The following is a 16,435-nucleotide window of genomic DNA, read 5'->3' on the forward strand; positions in this document are numbered from 1 at the left end:
AAATGACTTTTAAGGTCCTAAATTCAGGAATAATGTTTCTATTAACCAATCTATAACATGTACAGTTATACTGATATTACCCTGTGCAAAGCTGATACAGTTTGGAAGGAAGAACCTTTCTTCTTGGTTCCACCTTTGCCCTTCCCACCAGATTCAGCTGTAAGATACAGTTGTTATTTGTGGGAAAGTGGGCAGGGGAAGGTTGGGCCAGTAGCTTATTACATGATGCTTTAATAATCACTTGTAAACTAAGATGCTAGTAATTTTTTAAAACCTACCTGAGTCAGCTCCTGCATAATTTGCAAACAGAGTTGCAAGCAGTTTGACAGTAGACTTTTGGTACAATGCCACAACAGTCTCATTCAGAGGATCCTTGTTCTTCACCAACCAGTTGTTGATATTGTAATCAACAGTTCCAGCGTAGTGAACCAGGGCAAAGTGAGCCTCTGGTTTTCCTTTGACAACTCTGGGCTTCTGGAAGTTGCTGGATTTTCCCAGGTGGTTGTCATAGAGCTTAGCTTTAAAGGTGGCATCACTGGCTTTGGGGAACATGCACTCCTCTTCAAGGATGGACATGATACCCATGGGCTAAAGGACAGAAAGTATAAGTGTTTGTTAAAGACTATATTTGCATTAGTTTTAGCTGAACATGTAATTGTACAGTGTTTCACCTTTTCAATCAGGTCGATACAGGCCTGCAGATCCATGCCAAAGTCAATGAAAGTCCATTCGATGCCCTCTTTCTTGTACTCTTCCTGCTCCAGTACAAACATGTGGTGGTTGAAAAACTGTTGCAGTTTTTCGTTGGTGAAGTTGATGCACATCTGCTCAAAGGTGTTGAACTGAAGCGAGACGGACAACAGTATGATCAGGATTTAAATTGTATTTTACATCCAGGACTACCATATAAGAAGAATATAATATTTCCAAACTCACATCAAAGATCTCAAATCCAGCAATGTCAAGCACCCCAATAAAATACTGGCGAGGCTGTTTGGTGTCCAGGGACTGGTTGATTCTCATTACCATCCACAGAAACATCTTCTCATACACTGACTTTGACAGCGCACCGATAGCATAGTTCACCTAACAAGGAAATGCATAAAAGTACACCTTGATAAAGTTTAGGGAATTATTTTGGAATTCTCCAAAAGTTTCATATTATCTCACCTGGGCCACATTCTGTCCTTTGGTGACCCACTCATTTCCTACTTTGACTCTTGGGTGACAGAGACCTTTGATGAGGTCAGCAGAGTTCAGGCCCATCAGATATGCAACTTTGTCAGCATCTGTGGCAAAAAAGCAGTTTTGATTTAAAGTCATCAGTGCCCACAGAGATCCTCACTGACTGTAGTTTGTCAATAGTCTTCTCTCACCTTCAGTACCATCGGCCTCTGCCTGCTCTTCTCTCTGCTTCTGTTTAAACTTCATGTTGCCATAGTGCATGATTGCACCAGTAAGCTTGTAAATACTGTTCTTCTCTTCTTGAGTGAAGCCCAGAACATCAAAGGCTTCCTGACAAAAATCAAAAACATTATTTTACTATTTTCGTTTTTGCTTTTGAATTTTCGACTAAAATTGCTGCAGTGCATCTAAGATTCAACTCACATCAGTAGCCATCAGCTCTTCAGAATCATTGATAGAGGCTACTGTTGTCTCTCCTTGGGAGATGAAGGCGTAGTCATAAGGGTTGTTGGTAATGAGCAGCATCTCTAAGGAGATAGAAAAATATAAAATTACAAAATGTCTAGCTGTTTTCCATATAGTAATAGTTCTTAAGGTTAATGACTGTGTACCCAGAAGTTCAGGCTTTATCTGAGACAGGATCTGGTAGAAAATGTGGTAGTCCCTCTCAGCTTTGAGCTGGAAGGTCACACGAGACTTTTCTAGAAGGTCTGTAAGAGAAATCAATTATTTGTAACTTATCTGGTATACAGATAAGTTGCATGTAATAGTTAAGTCTACTTTCAAATTTTCCACATAAACACAGTTACTTACAAGTTTCAATGTCAGCAGAAGCCAGCTTTCCTCGGTTGTCAAAGTGAATACGGATGAATTTCCCCTGTTAGGTGGAAAAAAGCAGATTTTAGTCATCATATAGCCATGCACGGGGTTGGTGTGACAAAGGAGAATGCAAGGGATAGAGTGAAGTTGAGGCAGATATTCCACTGTGGTGACCCCTAAAGGGAGTAGCTAGAAGAAAAAGATGGAGATGATAAAGGGAAAGAAGAATCTAAAGACACTCACAAATCTGGAGGAGTTGTCATTCCTGATGGTCTTGGCATTGCCAAAGGCCTCTAATGCAGGGTTAGCCTGGATAATTTGATCCTCCAGGGTTCCCTGATGTAAAAATCAAAGACAAGATCTAAAGTGCAAAGCTTCCCAAGTGGAATTGTGATTGTGAAAAGCATCTTGAGGCACTTGTTGCTGTGATTTGGTGCTGTACACATACCCATGAATTGAACTGAATTAATTGAATTGAATTGAAAATGTTTGAAAACCTTCTTCTCTGCAGCTGGATCTTTCTTCCCAGTGCTTGGGACAGCAGCAATGCTGGCAAAGTACTGAATGACACGCTTGGTGTTGACAGTCTTTCCAGCTCCAGATTCTCCACTGAGTAGAAAAAGACATACATTTCAAGACCAAGAAGTATAACTCTTAACTGCTGAAAAAAGACCCTTGTTGGTAAAGTTACTTACGTGATAAGGATTGACTGGTTTTCTCTGTCTGTCAGCAAGAGAATATCAGAAAATCAGGGAAAATGCGACGATGTCCAAACAATATGTCATTCAAGATGAATGCTAAAAGGGATATTTGTACCTGCCAGCATGTACTGGTAGGCATTGTCAGAGATGGAGAAGATATGAGGAGGAGCTTCACTCCTCTTCTTTCCTCTGTAGGCAGCGACCACCTCCTGATTGTAGACTGGCAGCCACTTGTAGGGATTGACAGTCACACAGAACAACCCAGAGTAGGTCTGATAGTTGGTGAAAAGAGGAGAGCAAAGTGTCAAATATGTAGAATTTGTGGGAGGGCAGTTAGTGTGTTGTGCTGTCAGCTCACGTAGATCATCCACGCTGCGTAACGCTCTTTGAGGTTAAACAGCACAGCTGGTTCATGGAGGAAGGTGAACATCGCCATGTCTTCAATTTTATCGAACTTTGGCGGGTTCTGAGGGTGCACATCGCACTCCTTCACTGTGACGGTCTGCAAATGGAAATCAAACAGTTAACAGCCATGTTAACCAAAACAGCACCAAGTCCTTTGTAGACACATGTAGACACTTATGAAGAACCTGAACTTTATTCACCTTTCCAAATTCGGTGTCAGCAGTGACTTTGTCGCCATCGCGGCTAGTGATGGTTGCTTTAACGTACTCAACTTCAGGGTCAGGAACGAAGCACTCTTTCTTCATATCAAATGGGCGAGTCTGGGCCTCCAGACGCTCCTTATCTGACTTTCTCAGGTAAGGAGCCGCCGCCCCAAACTCTCTCATGGCAGCATCCCCCATTTTTCAACCTGTTACAAATGTGAACGTTAGTCTCTAACAATGAATGCAAGCTAGAATCATTCATTGACGATTATTAACGGTGTGAACTGCAGTCGTTTAGCCATCAGTTACCAGGTAAAGTGCGAAAAGATGCAGGAATAAGCTACAACATCAAAACAGAAGAACAGCAATCATGTCATTACAATGCAGTGTTCTGCTGCAAAATCTTGTATTATGACATTCATGTGAGTGTCACACGTACCACTCTCATAACTGTTGTTGCAGACCAAGAATGCCACCCGCCCACCCACTCATGACATTTTTTTTATTTCTGCAATAGTGTGGTGTCAGTCAAAAACTAATATGTACAGAGGCAAAAGACTTTCAGTCAGTTTTATTTACGTTGCCGAATTACAAAATCTCAGCTTTGCCTCAAGCTGCCGTACAATCTTTACACCATTCAAAACTCGTGTTTTAATACTTTGAATTTCAATACAGAATTATGCCATAAAAACCATGATGAGAATAGACACCCACTTACTTAGAGTATTAACAATAAAACTTGCACATTTCTAGTTAAACCACAAAAATGTAAGTCCTAACTGAGGGTCATTCCTGTTCAACTCAAACCAAGCACAGCTTTTACCTAGGGTGGGTTGGATTCCAAAAAGAAGAGCAGGATCTGTCAGGACTTGCTGTTTAGACCAGAAGAAAAAGCAAAACAAGAAAAATTCCATTACCACTACCACACAGCATCATAATTTATTACCCCACACTAATACGATGTACATGTAAAGTATGGTGACCTTCTATTCTGAACATTAAATTATATGTAAATGTTTTGCTTACCTTTGACTCTAAACCTTCAATCAAGTGAAGTGAAGAGCCCTGCAGCTGACATCTGCCCTTCATCCTTTAATAAAGGTTCTTTATCCACCAAATATGGCCTGAATTTTTGGAGAAAGGTTACACATTAAAAAAGCATTCTCCTAATTGGGTAAGTTGTACTGCTGCTATTTGTTGCATTCACCTTGTGACAAGCAGGGCGAGAACAATACAGGACAAAGAAAGGGGAGGGCAAGAGGTGGGGATCAGGGACAGGCTTGATATCAAGTGACTCTTATTTTATTCGTTTAATTCGTAACGGGTAACTTTATATATTGTTTGTAATACTGATGAAATTCAGTTTAATACTTATATTTATATCATATTTACAATCTTAATATTTATATTTGTCTGGGTTTTGCTTACTAGAATAATCCACATGTATTCACTATGTCTGAAGAATCTTTAGCCTCTGTTCTATAAAGTGATTATTGTCACATGGTGTTGGTTGTTTGCTTACAGCAGCTGATAATCTTTCCAGATTACAACTTGCATACAAGGCAAAGCAACAAAACCAAGAGCAAATGGTCTGTTTAGATTCAGGGGTTATGACAATAATTCATTCAAAACCTGGTTACAAACAGTAACTTTCATTTTACTACTTAGCACCAGTCAATTCAATGCCCCTTTTCCAAATTCCAAACAAAGTAGACAAGCAAAATTAATAAGACTAATTTGCTCCTAAAAGATTGTACCTCTTGAACAGCTTTGGCCTCATTGCTCATGCTAAGATGTTTAATCAGAAAGGCAAACTTCAGCAAAGGTCAGGCATGTGAAAGGAAGGTGAAAAGCATTTCTGGAGTCACTGCTGCTGAAACAAAGTATAGCAGCTGTTGTCAAGTGAGAGCTAAGATCAGGGATCACTCACCACTGTTCTGCCCAGTTTGGTCTTCACCCTTTGTCTCACAGTGTCGTCATGGCATTGTTCCCTCTCCTTTGGCCTTGAGGACAAAGATAACCCTGTGAAATTCTTGTCTGGATTTTTTCTCTCTGATTGTGAAGGGCGGCAGTAGCAGAAGTGCATTCTTTGATGTCACGATGGACGGGGGGTAACAGGTGCATATCACGGAAAATGCTCCATATGTTGAAATGTATCTGTTTGATGGTGTTTTCTAAATGTTTGCATTAAAGCACTGGGAAGTTTTAGCTAATTAGGGTTTTATGCCAAGTATTTTCTGTGCCCACAGTCATTGAACATTGAAATTAGATGAACATTGACGTGGGGAGAAGCAGAGACTTTATGTGACGCAGACAGATCTCCATTATCAGCCCTTAATAACTGAGGGAATTAGAAATTTGGTTTCCTATGGTAAAATGAGAATGACCTTCACTGTGGTGCAGAGCAGTGTTCCAGTGGATCAGAGATTGCTTTCACATTGTTGGACTCATTCTCATTCTCAGCTGTTTAAGCCCCTGTGGAAATCTTCATCTGCTCTTTGGTCCCTTCCTGGCTTCCATCCCTCATCTAGCTGCCTAACCCCTCTAAGGTAAGGTCACATCTTCTTTCATGGAAAAAATAAATGGTGTCACTTTATGCTGGGAGTGTCTGTCTAATAATCCTAAAGTATTTCTAAACATCAAAGGCCTAGATGTTAAGTAGTTGACACACAGAAGCCTGCAGCACAGAGGTGACGGTATTAAAAGGCTGTCAAGCCCCAAAGAGTCAAAGGAAAGACAAACAAAGCCACGGCTTAGATGGTTGTGTGTGTCTCAAAGTCTGGATAGGAAAGAATAACACGAAGCAATTCGCTTATTTTCTTATAATCTCTCCATTAATAGTGAAGACCTTTGGGCTGTGTTAGATCAGGGTCAGCTTTCACCTAAACCACTGACAACACAAGAAGGTGTGCTTCAGTCTCTACTGTCCTGCTGCAGAAGCATGATGAACGGTAAGCCTGTCAAAGATTCAAATAGGAATACATTTGCTGTAAAATGTGCTCTTATTTTCTTAGACATACTCAAGTTTCTTTTTTGTGTGTGTTTATATGGTTTATTTCCATCTATATTTGGATTTAATGTGATACATTTTCTCTGAAAGTAGCACAGTGAAAATTGATGATGTCTTTTAAAGAATAATTCTTATTAGTTGTTTTGTTTTACAGCGTTAAAATATCCGTATATCACAGTGAGAGATTGTAAGCAAACCTGAGATATGTCCAACAGTTGTTTAGTGCATTAGACGCGAGGCTTCTTTAACCAATGTTGTTTAATTACAGCCTGGTCTAAATCATCAGGATATTATGTTACAACAATTATACTCAACTAATTACACTGTTTTTATATTTGACCAGATTATAATGTGTTACAAAAACACACACAGAGATATAAAGTTAAAAATGCACATCATAAATATAGTAAATAATTTACTCTTGAATTTGTTTGTTTCATTGTTCTGCACGTAGAGATTCTAATACTGTCCTCCTCTGGTTTTAGGGAAGATTGTAATCATATTTATTCAATCATTTTCTGCTATTCAGTCACATTGTTGGAGTATTTTAAACTGAGAGTATTTTCTTTCTCTCTCCTTTCACTTAGTGAAAGTAACTATTTCTAGCACTGCCTCCACACTCACCAATGGTCCTTGTGTATATAGTAGCATAAGATAACAAGTGGTATTGTGCTGATGGCAAAGAACTCATCACGTTACAGTTATTTCATTGAACACGTGTCACATTATGAAGTCTCTTCACTAAAAAAGCTTTGCAGCTAATTTTAAGACATCAGGGTCAGTGGTATGGGACAAGACTGAGTAAGAGACATACAAGCACTTTTACTTTGAAAATTACACTTTATTGGGGAAATAATTTTTAGGCTTCATTCTGTTTAGCAAACATAAAATTACCATCATTCCTCCCTCAGATTTATTATTAAAAAACAACTTCTGACACAGCATTTTTTAGACCATTGCGAGTCAATTTAAGCTGAATACAGACTCTCATTATAGCTTTTCTATTTCTTTCCTAAACATATTTTTGTCTACTTTGATTACTGCAGCTCGATAAATCTCAAAAACTTGCTGGATTGAGTTTTAAAGGCTTCACACAGAATGAAATCTGCATTTGCAGAAATCTATTTCTGTGCCATATGCTGTATGAAATGATTGTAAATAGGGTGGAAAATATTTTCAGAATACCCACTAACAGTTAATAAAACTTTGCAGATTTGCGGCTGCAACTGTGAATGAATATCAGAAAACAGCACAGAATTCAACACAAGGTGGCAGAAGTTACCCACCTAACATCACACCCCAAACATGATCCTGTGTAAAAAATATAGTGATTAGTAAACTGATTAGCTTCACATATTGTTAATGTGGTAACACCTTACACTTAATATCAGTTTGTCCTTGAATTCTTTGGTACTTTATAGAATTTTTATACCTTCAAAAACATTGGTATTTTGTCAGTGATGAACACGTGAAATGTAAGTTTTATATGTTGTTATTGACGACTTTATGTGGTGCTACTTAAAAATGAATAAGCACACATTAATTTGAATGCACTTTGCTTTATTCTACAGTTACTTTGGAGACAAAGGAGAACCAATAGAGAAGATCCCAAAGGTCTTAGGTGGCCGTCTGTGAGTTTCACTCCTCATCTAGCCCTTTCTGTGATGAAGAATGATAAGAAAGCAAACAATGAGAGACAAATTAGTGACTGAGGACTAACAACACTCAAATGTGTTGGACAATAAGTAGACCAGTAGTTGCTGCCTTAAAACTAATATTCCCATCAATCCATCCATTCGCTTCCGCTTATCCTGTATCAAGGTCGCGGGGGGCTGGAGCTGTCTCATGGTGAGAGGCAGGGTACACCCCGGACTGGTTGCCAGTCTGTCACAGGGCTAACACATAGACACAGACGACCATTCACACTCACATTCATTCCTGCATACACACCTATGGGTAATTTAGAGTTTCCAATTAACCTGCCCCACTAACTGCATGTCTTTGGATGGTGGGAGGAAGCCAGAGAACCGGGAGCGAACCCACGCAAGCACAGGGAGAACATGCAAACTCCACACAGAAAGACACCGGCGTGATGGTGGAATTAAACTCAGGACCTTCTTGCTGTGAGGCAACAGTGCTAGCCACTGTTATATTAAAATACATATTAGCTCAATAGAAAAGAATTTTATTCACTGAGAAGCATAGGCTTCCATAGTTGAGTGTAGCTGATGAGTGTAGCTGATATTTTATTCAACTATTCTAATCTACAAGATTAATATTATTGATTTTTTTTTTTCAAGAATGACCATTTTCATTTGCAGAGAATACAATGTTATTAAATCACACTGCAAAATCTAACCAATAAGGCAAGGCTTGAGAATAAATTAGTAAAATAAGCAAATAACATAAATCAGCAGGACACAACATTGATCGCTGCACTGATATCAGAGAATAACAACCACTTGGCAAAAACAACATCAGAGCGTGAGTCAGGATTCTGTTATTGCATCATGTCGGCTTGGACAAAATCAACACGAATGTTTCATGAGACCAGAAATGTAGCTGAAAAATCTTGAAAAGCTTGTCCACATTTAAGGCTCAAGGTGTGTCTTTAACTCACTGATGCTATAACTGGAAATTTAGACGTTTTTGTTTGTTTTGTTGTTGTTGTTTTTTTTAATTTGTTGGTTTTTAAGAAGGTAGAAATATGGGTAAGTAAAGCAACACAGACAATATGTTACCAAGCTTCATTCACTGCATAAGAGGACAAATTAGTATCTGTCCAAAAGCTGGAAATATATAAACACACAAATTAATCACGAGGTCTTTAAAAAGAACTATACATATATTTAGTGGATGGCAGGAGATAGCTTAAAGCTGTTTGTTACATCCAACCTCTGCCCTTTTTATGACTCATATCTGTTTTGTTTTTTTTTTAGCTTCGTAAAAAACAAATATGTAAAACTACATATTTTTAGTGAAAACTGTCACCTGAATGAGACAAATGAAGAAGGCTGCTGTGAGATGATAAAATAATAATAATACTAATAAAATAAACTTGCACCACTAACCAACCTCTAATGTAAATGCCACTAAAACAAACCATACAACTCAAAATAAATGGATTTTTAAAGCATCGCTTCGAATGTGTTTATTGTGTCCTTTTTTAATGAGCCATTTTACAAATTGCAGAATAAAAACAACTTGGAATTAATCGTGTTGAACTGATAATGACGTGGTGAGTTATCATGAACATCATAACAGGGGTTGAAAACTAGAGAAGCCGCTTACCTTAGAGCCCACGTCACGACTCTTGGCACGCAGCTTGTTGACCTGAGACTCAGCAATATCAGCTCTCTCTTCAGCCTCGTCCAGCTCGTGCTGCAGTTTACGGAACTTGCTCAGGTGAGTATTGGCCTGCTCTTCCTACAGGATTAAAAAACAACACAGTCCACAATATTAAGAGGCATGGGGGAGTCGACGTTTCTTGAAGCCACACATCGTAAAATAAAAGGTGTCGGCACAGATGTAGCCAAAATGTTTGTGTTGCAGCAAAAATATGATATGGTATGTATCGAACAGCTATGTTTAACCCTTGTATGGTGTTCGGGTCTGTGAGACCCGTGTTCAGTTTTTTTCAAAAGAAAAATTAAACAATTAATTATTTTTTCACATGTAAATGTGTTGTGTCTTTCCACTCACTCCACTTGATTATAACTGATTTATTTATAACATTTTATATAAAAGAAAAACGAGAAGCACATTAATTCATAAATGTGATCTAACAATGAACAGCAAACATGGTTAATTTTTTCCCTTTACCTATGTCTTGTAATTGGGATGAAGTAAACATCTGTTGAGTAATTTAACATAAAATTGTTTGATAGTGTTAATTTGGAAAGCCAAAACTCTAGCGGGTCCACCAGACCCATGAACACTGGCTGAGTAACAAAAATACGAACACCACACAAGGGTTAAAACTGCAAAAACTTAAAGTATATGTATGGGAAGGAATATTTAAGTTAAAAGAAAGAGGGAAAAAATCAAAGTTAGAGACAACTTTGTTAGGAATAAACTCACAGCCTCCTCTGCAGCTCTCTTGTAGGCTTTGACTTTGAGCTGGAGTTTGTCAACCAGATCCTGCAGACGCAGAATATTCTTGCGGTCCTCCTCAGTCTGAGTAAGCCATGGAGACAGATGAGAGAAAATAATGAACCTTTGTAATATTTCTGAAAACTCTGTGGGAATTATTTTGTTAATCTGTGTATAAAGGGGCAGGATAAGAGGACTCCTATGACTGAAAATGTATGTTTGCCTAAGATAAAGCAGCACGTCTAATATTTTATGTGAAGTAACAGGAACACAGACCCCTTTACTCATATCACACAACTATACATCAAATGTGCTATTAACTTCCTGTTGCTGAAACTGAAACACAGTAAAGGTAAAAATGTGAAGATATTAAATTCTTTAATAAGAGTCACACTCTGGACTTGCTGCTGACGTTAAGGAAACTTGAATCAATGTCCAAAATTAACTATAGCAGGTTTTCATTTGTGTAGATTTCACAATAATAATAATTGATTTGAGAAATTACTGACTGAGTCAATTATCTTAAAGTATATGAATATATATGAATATTAATTGTTTATGTACTCAAAATGTCTAAAAAAAAAGACCTGGTATGTGAGCTCCTTAATGCGTCGCTCGTATTTACGGATTCCCTTCACTGCCTCGCTGCTTTTCTTCTGCTCCGACTCCACCTCATTCTCAAGCTCCCTCACCTGAAAAGATGCAAAAATCATTTTCTACAAAGACTCTGGTCCACCACAAATTTTAAAGCTGCTTACATTAAGTATTAACATTTATTACAATTTTAATAAAAACACATCAACTAAAAGACAGTAAACTAAATTAAGTTTAAAAAAAATACCTGTGATTTTTCACATTTGTGTACTTGTGATTCTTACCCTGGCCTCGAGCTTCTGCACCTGCTTCTTGCCTCCCTTCATGGCGATCTGCTCAGCTTCATCCAGGCGGTGCTGCAGGTCTTTGATGGTTTGCTCCATGTTCTTCTTCATTCGCTCCAGATGAGCGCTGGTGTCCTGCTCCTTCTTCAGCTCCTCTGCCATCATGGCAGCATCAGTGATGGCCTTCTTGGCCTTCTCCTCTGCATTCCTGCACTCCTGCACTGCCTCCTCCACTTCAGTTTGAAGCTGGGATGTATCAGCCTCCAGCTTCTTCTTTTGGTTTATCAGGCTGGTGTTCTGTATATTATTAAGGTATGCAATGCAAGAATATGAGAAAAAGTGTCCATCTGCACTTTAGAAAAAGTATTCATACATCTGCATGGTTGCAGTAAACAGAACTCACCTGTGAGTGCAGTAGCTGCACTCTCTCACTGACATCCAGCAGCTCTTGCTCTGCAAGTTTGCGGCTTCTCTCCGTTTGCTCCAGAGCTGCTCTCAGCTCCTCCAGTTCAGCCTGAAGAAGGTTGTTGCGTCGCTCAACAATGGCAATGTTCTCTTTAAGGTCATCATTGGCCCGAACAGAGTCATCCAGCTGAATTTGGCAATCCTAGATGAGATAACATTATTCACATTAAATTTTATACCCAGTTTGAATGTAAAACATCTGAAAATTCTTTCAATTTTTTTAGTTTACCTTCATATGTGCATGGATGGCCTTAAGCTGTTTCTGGGCCTCGGCTGCCTGCCTGTTGGCCTGGCTTAGCTGGATCTCCATCTCATTCAGGTCTCCTTCCATTTTCTTCTTCAGCCGCAGAGCCTCATTCCTGCTGCGACACTCAGCTTCAAGAGAGCTCTGCAGGGTGTCGATGGTCCTCTGCAGGTTTCTTTTGCACTGCTCCATCTCTTCATCCTTCTCGGCCAGTTTGCGTTCAATATCAGCTTTAATTTGATTGAACTCAAGCTGGGCTCTTAGAATCTTACCCTCTTCATGCTCAAGAGAGGCCTAGTGGGCAAGAAGTTGCAGAATTACACATAATGGCAGTTAGTTTTACTTAAAAATGTCTTATTAATTATTCAGAGCGTGTACCTCAGCTTCCTCGAGAGCAGACTGAATCTCACTCTTCTCCTGTTCCAGTTGTTTCCGTAACTTTTCCAGTTCATGGATACTTTTGCCACTCTCACCAAGTTGCTCAGTTATGTCAGAAATCTCCTCTATGGGATGTCAAACACTGCGATTAGGATGACTTTAAAGTTTAATGCTGTCTACAGATCTTGTGCACAAACACCACCAGCAGATCCTACCCTGTAAATTCTTGTTCTCTCTCTTCATGGTCTCCAGATGATCCAGAGCTTCCTCATATGAGTTCTTCAGTTTGAAAAGCTCAGTGCTCAGAGCCCTTGCTTCCTTTTGGGAGCTCTCCAGCTCGCACTGAGACTCCTCATACTTCTGCTTCCACTCAGAAAGAACCTGCAGTGTAACAAAGGCCAACAATAAGTCTGTGTTTGCCCGATTGATTATTCCAATGGACTTATTCCAATATTAGAAATAGTGCTGAAGGAAAGACAGCATTTATAACATTCACATTCACTCTTAACAATTGTGCTCAGAAGGGGGCAGCCTGTTGTGGATTTTTAAAACTACCACATGCTGCATGTGTGTTTATATTCTGCTTAAATAACCCCTGTGGGTGCTGAGATTGTTTCTAGTGTAAGGCTTTAGAAGCCACCTTGCATATTGATAATTTTGTCACAAACACTTCAGTGTGTTTCACCTTGTCAAAGTTTCTTTGTTTCTTGTCCAGAGCAGCGGCAGCAGCATTAGACCTCTCCACATCCACCATGAGATCTTCAATCTCATTCTGCAGCCTGTGTTTGGTCTTCTCCAGAGAGGAACATTTAGCATTCACTGCTTCAACAGCCTCCTCAGCCTCCTGCAGACGCTGAGCCAGCTTTTTCCTTAAGAAATCATCATTCAGAGCTGTTTAATTAAAATGCAGCTGTGTGGTGGATAACTAAACTGTGAATTCAACTGCTACAAGTAGCTGCTTGGTCATCCAACAGACAAACTTTTTGTTCGTCTTACATTTTAGTAGGAACATAATACAAACAAAAAGCTGATCTGATAGACGAACGGTAAAGTTTCTTTAGGATAATAAACCATCTATTTAAATTTCAGACTCTTACTTGGCCTCTTCTAGTTCTTCGGTCCTCTGGATGGCATCAGTTTCATACTTTGCCCTCCACTGAGCCACCTCAGTGTTGGCTTTGGACATGCCACGCTGTAGTTCAGCTTTAGCCTCCTGCTCCTCCTCATACTGCTCCCTGAGCAGGTCACAGTCATGGCGAGCAGACTGCACTGCATGGGCCAGAGCACTCTTTGCCTGTTAAAAGAAAGTTATATGAAGAGGTGACACTTTTTAGGAAATAACCGTCTGGTGCTGTCAGCCGGCACTGAAACTTTATTTCACCTTGGTCTCCTCTTCCAGTTGTCTCTTTAGATCCTCAATCTGCTGAGTGTAGGACATTTTCCCTCTTGTGAGTTGAGACACCAAGGAATCCTTATCCTCCAGCTGCCTCGAGAGCTCACCTAATGTTATGGTAAATGTAGATTGTTATTGTTCAGACCCAAAGAACACAAGAATCCTTGTCTGATTTCAGAATAACAATTGAGTTTTTCAGGTTTAAACACTTTTATACAAAATTGAAGTGGATAGTGTTTTCTATCATACAAACCAAGTACATGTAGGTTGTAGTAAAGGAAAAATATACCATTCTCTGTTTGAAGTTTTGCTTTCTGCATGTTGAAGTCACTGATGCAGCGCTGAGCCTCTTCAAACTTTGTCTTGTACTCATTCATTTGATCTTCCAGAGTCCTGCATGCTTTCTCTAGATTAGTCTGAAATTCAACACAAATGTTCAATATGCATGTATTATATCTATGTCAACATGGCTATGTTAACATTGGAGAAAAAAAATTACCAAATAATGTGATTTTAGCACACCTTTGTCTTCACAATATGTTCCATATTGGAGACCACATCATCCAGCTCCAGTCTGAGCTCACTCTTCTCCTTCTCCAGTTTCTGCTTGACTCTCTGCAGGTTATCAATCTGCTCTCCCAGCTCAGCAACACTGTCAGCTTGTTTCTTCCTGAGTGTGGCAGTAGTGGCTTCGTGGTGCAGAGTGGCCTCTTCGAGGTCTCTGCGCAGTTTCTGGAACTCGGCCTCCCTCTTCTTGTTCATCTCAATCTGGGCAGCTGTGGCTCCTCCAGCCTCCTCCAACCTCTCACTGATCTCCTCCAGCTCTCTGGCCAGGTCAGCTCTCTGCTTCTCCACCTTGGCTCGAGCAGCTCTCTCTGCTTCTAGCTCTTCCTCCAGCTCCTCAATACGAGCCTAGATCACAGCCAAAATCACTGTTAAAGACTTTCTCACTAATAAGTGTTAAACTAGTTTTGATAGCATCACATATTAGTAAGTCATTACCTGAAGCTCTTTCAGTTTCTTTTGAAGCTGAATGGCAATGGCCTGCTCATCTTCAATTTTATTATTAAGCTGGCTGAGCTCAAAGTCCTTCCTGTGGGGAAGAAGGAAGGGCCACTTATAGCACTACTTATATAGCTTTACTTAATCTGTTTGGAACTATTAGGATGTGAACGTGCTTACTTTTTCAAATGCTCCTCAAGTTGTTGCTTGTCATTCTCAAGGTCCATGAGACTCTCTTGGGTCAGTTTCAGGTCTCCTTCCAGCTTTCGCTTTGCTCTTTCAAGATCCATCCTAATCTTCTTTTCTTGTTCCAGAGAACCCTCAAGCTGAATGTTATTAGAAAGAAGCAAACTAATGTCTCCATAATACAAAGGAAAATGGTTCACCAATCAAAAAGTTAAGCTAAAGTGGATAAGTTCATTATAATTCTTACATCATCCACTTGCTGCTCCAGCTTAGCCTTGGCCTTGGTCAGAGTGTTGACTTTGTCTTCCTCACTCTGCAGGTCATCCAGAGTTTGCTGATGAGCTTCCTGTAAAGCTTTCTTTTCCTTGGTCAGCTTGGCAATGATCTCATCTAAAGCAGCCATCTCTTCAACAAGGTTCTTGACCTGTTGCAGGTAAATGATGGTATTACAAATTCCGTGCACAGCTTAGACACATGACTCTTTTTCGTACCCTTGTTGTCAGAAATAGAAACATCAAGTACCTTGTTCTCAGTGGCATGCTTCTCCTTCTCCACTTTAGCTAGAGTTAACTCCAAGTCATCGATGTCTTTCTTCAGCTCGGAGCACTCGTCCTCCAGCTTCCTCTTCTTAGCAGTCAGTTCTGCATTCATCTCCTCCTCATCCTCCAGCCTCTCAGAGAGCTCTTTGGCTTTTGCTTCCATCTGAATTTTGTGTTTGATCAGCCCCTCACATCTTTCCTCGGCATCTGCAAGATTATCTTGCTCCTAATATTTGATGATATTCATTAGCGTATAAGATACAATATCCATGGTTGAGTGTATAAGGAATATTGATATTAGACTTACAGCCTGAACTTGGAGCTGCAGGTCATTCTTCTCTTGGAGAAGAGTCACCATTTTCTCCTCTAGTTCCTTTCTTCGAGCTTCAGATTTTGCATAAGCTTCTTTGAGTTTTAGGAATTCTTCCTTCATGTTGGCCATCTCCTTTTCTGCCTCAGCAGATCTCAGCAGAGGTTTGATCTTGAAGAAAAGCTTCATCCAGGGCCAATTCTTAACCCCCATGAAGGCACGTATGTTCCACTGGATCACAAGAAGTGCATCCCTGTCAAAGATCAACCATTAGTACAACCAAACTCATTATGATCAATAACAGTTTTTTTGCTCCTTTCAGCTTATGTATATTTAAGTCTGTCTGACCTCCTTTCAACAATCTTCTGGAATTCCACTCTTGCGAGCAGACCTCTTGATCGAGCCTGGATTCCCGTGATTATGAGGGATAAACGGTCATCTCTCATCTCTTCAAGTTGGCCAAGAAGACCAGCTTTAAAGAATACCTTTAAGACGCACGAATGACATTAATATATTAGTGTTGAAGAGTTGAATTACTTTTACTTTTTACCAGATATTTCAAAATCTCTATCTATCTACTAGATAGATAGATAGATAGATAGATAGATAGATAGATAGATAGATA

General features: G+C 39.6%; 2 protein-coding genes across 2 annotated transcripts in view; both read right to left on the reverse strand.

Annotated features, from left to right (window-relative positions):
• LOC102208621 (myosin-7-like) overlaps nucleotides 1–4,550 on the reverse strand; it is a 31,665-nt gene extending 27,115 nt beyond the window's left edge. Inside the window, exons 1-17 of the mRNA XM_013911995.1 lie at nucleotides 4,340–4,550; nucleotides 4,137–4,185; nucleotides 3,311–3,519; nucleotides 3,064–3,207; nucleotides 2,821–2,977; nucleotides 2,700–2,727; nucleotides 2,502–2,613; nucleotides 2,248–2,340; nucleotides 1,999–2,062; nucleotides 1,797–1,895; nucleotides 1,609–1,712; nucleotides 1,377–1,515; nucleotides 1,171–1,289; nucleotides 937–1,086; nucleotides 672–842; nucleotides 279–588; nucleotides 72–157 (exon numbers count right to left, since the gene is read on the reverse strand). Of these exons, the coding sequence (XP_013767449.1) occupies nucleotides 72–157; nucleotides 279–588; nucleotides 672–842; nucleotides 937–1,086; nucleotides 1,171–1,289; nucleotides 1,377–1,515; nucleotides 1,609–1,712; nucleotides 1,797–1,895; nucleotides 1,999–2,062; nucleotides 2,248–2,340; nucleotides 2,502–2,613; nucleotides 2,700–2,727; nucleotides 2,821–2,977; nucleotides 3,064–3,207; nucleotides 3,311–3,511 (1,977 nt within the window). The 5' untranslated portion in view covers nucleotides 3,512–3,519; nucleotides 4,137–4,185; nucleotides 4,340–4,550. The remainder of the gene's footprint in view (nucleotides 1–71; nucleotides 158–278; nucleotides 589–671; nucleotides 843–936; nucleotides 1,087–1,170; nucleotides 1,290–1,376; nucleotides 1,516–1,608; nucleotides 1,713–1,796; nucleotides 1,896–1,998; nucleotides 2,063–2,247; nucleotides 2,341–2,501; nucleotides 2,614–2,699; nucleotides 2,728–2,820; nucleotides 2,978–3,063; nucleotides 3,208–3,310; nucleotides 3,520–4,136; nucleotides 4,186–4,339) is intronic.
• A 3,316-nt stretch (nucleotides 4,551–7,866) lies between these two features.
• The window catches only part of LOC102201055 (myosin-7-like), a 15,667-nt gene continuing 7,098 nt past the window's right edge, over nucleotides 7,867–16,435 (reverse strand). The window contains exons 19-38 of the mRNA XM_013911996.1: nucleotides 16,159–16,311; nucleotides 15,808–16,063; nucleotides 15,484–15,726; nucleotides 15,209–15,385; nucleotides 14,956–15,101; nucleotides 14,776–14,866; nucleotides 14,296–14,685; nucleotides 14,063–14,189; nucleotides 13,762–13,880; nucleotides 13,478–13,674; nucleotides 13,066–13,249; nucleotides 12,596–12,761; nucleotides 12,381–12,505; nucleotides 11,988–12,296; nucleotides 11,697–11,900; nucleotides 11,294–11,590; nucleotides 11,003–11,107; nucleotides 10,404–10,499; nucleotides 9,615–9,749; nucleotides 7,867–7,982 (exon numbers count right to left, since the gene is read on the reverse strand). Of these exons, the coding sequence (XP_013767450.1) occupies nucleotides 7,962–7,982; nucleotides 9,615–9,749; nucleotides 10,404–10,499; nucleotides 11,003–11,107; nucleotides 11,294–11,590; nucleotides 11,697–11,900; nucleotides 11,988–12,296; nucleotides 12,381–12,505; nucleotides 12,596–12,761; nucleotides 13,066–13,249; nucleotides 13,478–13,674; nucleotides 13,762–13,880; nucleotides 14,063–14,189; nucleotides 14,296–14,685; nucleotides 14,776–14,866; nucleotides 14,956–15,101; nucleotides 15,209–15,385; nucleotides 15,484–15,726; nucleotides 15,808–16,063; nucleotides 16,159–16,311 (3,541 nt within the window). The 3' untranslated portion in view covers nucleotides 7,867–7,961. The remainder of the gene's footprint in view (nucleotides 7,983–9,614; nucleotides 9,750–10,403; nucleotides 10,500–11,002; nucleotides 11,108–11,293; nucleotides 11,591–11,696; nucleotides 11,901–11,987; nucleotides 12,297–12,380; nucleotides 12,506–12,595; nucleotides 12,762–13,065; nucleotides 13,250–13,477; nucleotides 13,675–13,761; nucleotides 13,881–14,062; nucleotides 14,190–14,295; nucleotides 14,686–14,775; nucleotides 14,867–14,955; nucleotides 15,102–15,208; nucleotides 15,386–15,483; nucleotides 15,727–15,807; nucleotides 16,064–16,158; nucleotides 16,312–16,435) is intronic.

The sequence above is a fragment of the Pundamilia nyererei genome, unplaced genomic scaffold (genome assembly GCF_000239375.1).
Source record: "Pundamilia nyererei isolate P.nyererei 1_Seehausen unplaced genomic scaffold, PunNye1.0 scaffold00077, whole genome shotgun sequence".
Taxonomy (NCBI): Eukaryota; Metazoa; Chordata; class Actinopteri; order Cichliformes; family Cichlidae; genus Pundamilia; species Pundamilia nyererei.